Consider the following 6113-nt stretch of genomic DNA (forward strand, 5'->3'; position numbering starts at 1 on the left):
GCTAAAAGAAGAAGTGGTTAAATTCAGTTTCACCATGCAGGTTGAAAGTAACAGGAAACCATGTGACGTTGACAAGCAGCTGTCATACTGTGTAGTTAGAAAGATGGTAATGGGAAAGTTTTTATTTAACTCCCAAGAGATTATAATTTAGGAAATCTGTTTCCAAGTCTTCTGCTGATGGCAGAAAAATCTATACAGTTACGGATCGGGAGGGAAAAGTGCTTTTAGTCAGGATCTTTGTGGGGTTAAAATGAATTAAAAGCTCAATGTTTATTGCATTATTTGGGTTTACATTATAAAGTGCCTGCCGTTTTAGCATGGAATGAATCCTCATAGAGAGCATGGACTGACGGCATTATATTACAGAAAACAAACATGAATTTAAGTGTATAAAATCTCATAGGTGCCTGTGAAAGTAAATGTATAGTTTTGTATATGGAAATCCCCTGAAAAACAGTTGAAGACAGATGTTTTCAGTGAGAAAGAAAGGTCCTAACCAGGTAAGCAGAATTTTCATAATTTGTAGCCGAGTCCAGACCGGCTTATGTGACAGAACAAAGTCATGGAGAAACACATGCCCAGGACCTACCAACATAGAAAAGACAAAATGAATGTGTTAGCCTACATGGTGTTCTGGTATAGTTATGCAACACCATCCCAAATGACACCCTATTCATCTGGTGAAAAGTAGTGCACTATATAGAGATTAGTGTGCCATTTGGGGGACACACCATATTCCTTAGACGCTATTCAAGATGAGTAGTGTATAGGCCTCTCGCCTATACGTTACTCATCTTGAATAGCGTCTAGGGAATATGGTGTGCGTCCCAAATGGCACACTAGTCCCTATATAGTGCACTACTTTTCACAAGATGCTTCTGGTCTGGAAAAGGTATTTTTTTACGTGAATGTCAGTATAAACCTATCACCGACACCCTGTATTAACTAGCAGGGAAGCTGATCATACCTCGATAATGCAGAGCACAATCACACCAACACCGGTGACTAGGAAGTTCTCCTCAAACCACACCGTCAGCTTACTGTAACAACCCTGAGATGAAGAAGAGAAAAATCCTTATTGAGTGACATCAGCTATGTTTTTCTACAGTATTCTAGTTCATTTGAGGCTTGTTAATCATGAGAGGATATTGTATATGTGATGTCATACGGCCTTCCAGTATACTGGCTGCCCGGGGCCACATTGGCTCTCGCTGCAGCAGGACTTAGGCACTTTGTCCTTCCAGTCACTTGTGTTATTGATCCCACAGCACTGGAACTAAATGTAATAGAATTCAGCATGAGAAAAGCAGTGTTATCATTACATGGGCTACATATTTCCACTCAATTTTGTTCTGAACTATGGCAGGGCGAAAGAGGGGGCATCCATGTTTCATTGTGAAGTTTAATGTTTCTCAATTCACACTCACCGTTCTCTGAATGATGTCCCAGTCGTCCGTGTTCATTGTGGAATTCCCACCTTGAGCTGACTCCCTGGATTTCATCAGACTTTCTGTGAGATCCTTCTTTAGGAATCTGTCAATCTAAGCGCACACATTCATTTCTTAGCAGTATGAACGTCTCATAAAACACGACCTCCTATCATCTTTGACCTTTCCTCACAACCCTGGCCCTCTCTCAACTCCTGATTTCCCTGTTATAAGTCCTCATTAGTAATGTATTAATGATCTCTTCTTCACTTCATTTTCTCTCACCCCTTAACCTCCTACCAACATCTGATGGTGCACCTGCTTTATCTTACCTCTCTCTCAAATACCAGCAGTAGACAGGCTACAGTCAGTTCCACCAACATCAGAATGAACAGCAGGATGAAAAACTGCAAACCAAGAAAAACAGAGTATATGCACATCCTGGAAAATCCTTGTTATCACGTTGCACATTTAATGATTGATTGTACCTTGATAAATAAAAATAGGTTATTTACAAGTTTTTGTAAGTCAGTTTAAAGCAAGGACAGTGAATGAAGAGACCGATGTCTCTGTTGAATACAAAATAATGTGAAATATGAGTTCCATGTGAGACCTACAGTGATGAGGAGGCAGCGGTTCTCTTTAAGGGCCCCCAGGAACCCCAGGAAGGACACGCAAGTGATGATGATGCCGGTGATGAAGAGTGTGTTGGCCAGATTCAAGGAGGACAGGGTGGGGATGAGAGCAGAAACCTTGGTGTTCAACATCAGGAACACTCCAAAACCAAACACTGCTGTTCCACACATCTGACCCGAACACAACAACATGGCGTCAACATACATCATACAGAATATGGTGTCATATGACATAATTACGGTGTCCATATTAGGGCAGTCTCATCAGGACTTGTCAGGCCAATCAGGAGGAGGCTGTCCTAAAATGTACCTTATGCAGGATAAATGGAAATTGAAATATTGAACATGGGCAGGGTTTGCGTTGGGTAGGTAACTTTGTAAATGTAATTCGTTACTAGTTACCTGTCCAAAATTGTAACTGTTACTTTTGGATTACTTCTCCCCTTAACCTTAAGAGGCATTAGAAGAAGACAAAATGTATCCGTGAAACACATTTAATGTGTCATCATAGTGGTCTCTGACTTGTGGCCAGACTCGCTCAGGTGGGACAAACTTCAACTTGTGCCTTTTTCAATGCTGATTTAAATGTCATTGAGAAAACAGAAAGGTGTCGTAATGTATTTTTTTCTGAATTGAAAAGTAATCCAAGAAGTAATCATGTAGTTAAGAAGTACTGTATCTGTTTATCAGATTATAATATTTTTGCTTTTAACGTAACCAATTACAGTTAATGCTTTTTGTAATCAGATTACATGTCACTGATTACATGTAAACAGTTACTCCCCAACCCTGAACATGGCTTTCAATCTCATTGAGGAAGTAGGAGTAGAAGGCTAATAGGTGGATGTTGGAGATACGTACAAAGCACAAGAAGTTAACCATACACATGGTGTATTTCAAACACTTGAGGCAATTTTGAGCCATTTCCCAGAAGTGCTTCCAGACCTGCAAAATAAACAAGAGACAGATAAACACATATTGTGCCAATACATCAATGATAAGCGTCTCTTTAACACAGAGACCATCAGCGTGCACAAACAGCAACATATACCACACAAATACACAGCAACAATTGTTAAAAATAGTAAGAACATTACTGAGTCAGATTTCTTTTCTCCTTCATCTGAAGAAATTAGAAGGAACTGGGTACTGTTTGTGAGTGAGTAGCGAGGCCATCAAGTGTCACAGTGGGAGGAAATTAGCCTGCTGTATCTGGTTTACTTCCTTTAAATTTACCCATGGGACTCGGCTGAACATTTTTAAATGGTTTTCATCATAGTTTTGAACATGATGTCTAGACCAATACAGTTTTGATTTATATGGCAAACTCTAACGCTTCAACTTTACAGATTGAATAGAGACCTTATACCTTGAGGAAAAATCTGTGAAAGTATACCAACATAACAGTGTTTCATCCCACTGCGGAATGAAAATGTGGGTGGAATTGTACACCCACTCAATCACAGGAGGCTGCTGAGTGGAGGACGACTCATAATAATGGTCGGAACAGAGCTAATGGAATGGAATCAGACACATGGAAACCATGTGCTTGATGTACAGTACCAGTCAAAAGTTTGGACACACCTACTCATTCAAGGGTTTTCTTTATTTTTACTATTTTCTACATTGTAGAATAAAAGTGAAGACATCAAAACTATGAAATAACACATACGGAATCATGTAGTAACCAAAAACAAGATTCTTTAAAGTAGCCACCCTTTGCCTTGATGACAGCTTTGCACACTCTTGGCATTCTCTCAACCAGCTTCATGAGGTAGTGGAATGCATGTCAACTAACAGGTGTGCCTTGTTAAAAGTTGATTTGTGGTATTTCTTTTCTTCTTAATGCGTTTGAGCCAATCAGTTGTGTTGTGACCAGGTAGGAGGTGGTAAACAGAAGATAACCCTATTTGGTAAAATACCAAGCCCATATTATGGCAAGAAAAGCTCAAATAAGCAAAGAGAAACGACAGTCCATCATTACTTTAAGACACGAAGTTCAGTCAATTCGGAAAATGTCAAGAAATCTGAAAGTTTCTTCAAGTGCAGTTGGACAAACCATCAAGCGCTCTCATGAGGGCCGCCACAGGAAAGGAAGACCCAGAGATCCCTCTGCTGCAGAGGATAAGTTCATTAGAGATACCAGCCTCAGAAATTGCAGCCCAAATAAATGCTTCGGAGTTCAGGTAACAGACGCATCTCAACATCAACTGTTCAGAAGAGACTGCGTGAATCAGGCCTTCGAATTGCTGCAAAGAAATCACTGCTAAAGGACACCAATAATAAGAAGACACTTGCTTGGGCCAAGAAACACAAGCAAATGACAACCAATTGACATTAGACTGGTGGAAATCTGTCCGTTGGTCTGAGTCCAAATTTGAATTTTTTTGTTCCAACCGCTGTGTCTTTGTGAGACGCAGAGTAGGTGAACAGATGATCACTGCATGTGTGGTTCCTACCGTGAAGCATGGAGGAGGAGGTGTGATGGTGTGGGAGTGCTTTGCTGGTGACACTGTCTGTGATTTATTTAGAATTCAAGGCACACTTGACCAGCATGGCTACAACAGCATTCTGCAACAACACGCCACCCTATCTGGTTTGCACTTAGTGGGACTATCATTTGTTTTTCAACAGGACAATGACCCAACACACCTCCAGACTGTGTAAGGGCTAGTTGACCAAGAAGGAGAGTTATGGAGTGCTACATCAGATGACCTGGCCTCCACAATCCCCCGACCTCAACCCATTTGAGATGGTTTGGGATGAGTTGGACCGCAGCGTGAAGGAAAAGCAGCCAACAAGTGCTCAGCATTTGTGGGAACTCCTTCAAGACTGTTGGAAAAGCATTCCAAGTGAAACTGGTTGAGAGAATGCCAAGAGTGTGCAAAGCTGTCTTCAAGGCCAAGGCTGGCTACTTTGAAGAATCTCAAAAATAAAATATATTTCGAATTGTTTAACACTTTTTTGGTTACTACATGATTCCATATGTGCTATTTCACAGTGTTGATGTCTTCACTATTATTCTACAATGTAGAAACACCCTTGAATGAGTAGGTGTGTCCAAACTTTTCACTGGTACTGTATTTGATACCTTTCCACTAATTCCACTCCAGCCATTACCATAAGCCCGACGTCCCATATTAAGGTGCCACCAACCTCCTGTGCAATGTGTCTAACCCAAATGACACTTATCCTCTGACACCATGCTGTGTCTGTCATTATTAGCCATATTTAAATGTAACTCACTGAGCCAAACAACCTCTAAGGCTGAGTTTGCACAGGCAGCCCAATTCTGATCTTTTTTTTTCACTAATTGGTCTTTTGACAAATCACATGAGATCTTCTAACATGAAATCTTTTTCAGAGCCGATACTGGAGACATTTTGTTTTTATATTAAAAATACATGTTTTCAATATATAACACTCCCAACATTTAATTTTGGATTATTCTCATAGGTTTGAGAATAATCTAGCGGAGGCTGCTGAGGGGAGGACGGCTCATAATAATGGCTGGAACGGAGAGAATGAAATGGCATCATTGATACTATTTCGCTTCAGCCATTACGACGAGCCCGTCTTCCCCAACTAACGTGACACCAACCTCCTGTGCTTTCCATATACACATGACCAATTTCTCTTATCCCCTGACATCTATTAGACTAGACACATCACTCATAACAATCTAAAGACAATCAAATCCTCACTCTTTTACAGTAAATAAAAGATAACTTTCCATTTAAATGAATACAATTGAGACCTTGAGACCGTACTTACCTTGTCAGTTGAAATAGTGATACAAGTTTAAATCAAGCCCGATACCCTTTACAATCCGTTGTTTAGAGGATGTACTGCACCTTTGACTTGGCTGTACTGTTACTTCTCGTTCTCAGTAGACTGAAGGGAATTCATTCTACTTCCTTATTCTAGGGTACATTATGGTAAATCTATACTGAGAACTTGTGAGCGGCGTGCATTTCAAAATAGCACTGAGGGGAAAGACAAAATGACAACTTCTGTGACGAATTACCTACATTCCAGAGGAGGCTGGTGG

General features: G+C 40.5%; 1 protein-coding gene across 1 annotated transcript; it reads right to left on the reverse strand.

The window, feature by feature from the left end:
• Window positions 1-252: 252 nt before the first annotated feature.
• cd53 (Leukocyte surface antigen CD53) lies at window positions 253-6044 on the reverse strand. The gene is given in 8 exon segments (NM_001140576.1): window positions 253-585; window positions 968-1051; window positions 1169-1276; window positions 1428-1541; window positions 1760-1834; window positions 2045-2233; window positions 2924-3007; window positions 5837-6044. Coding segments are annotated over 7 exon segments (705 nt in total). The 5' UTR covers window positions 2987-3007; window positions 5837-6044; the 3' UTR covers window positions 253-513.
• Window positions 6045-6113: the final 69 nt, after the last annotated feature.

The sequence above is a fragment of the Salmo salar genome, chromosome ssa24 (genome assembly GCF_905237065.1).
Source record: "Salmo salar chromosome ssa24, Ssal_v3.1, whole genome shotgun sequence".
Taxonomy (NCBI): domain Eukaryota; kingdom Metazoa; phylum Chordata; class Actinopteri; order Salmoniformes; family Salmonidae; genus Salmo; species Salmo salar.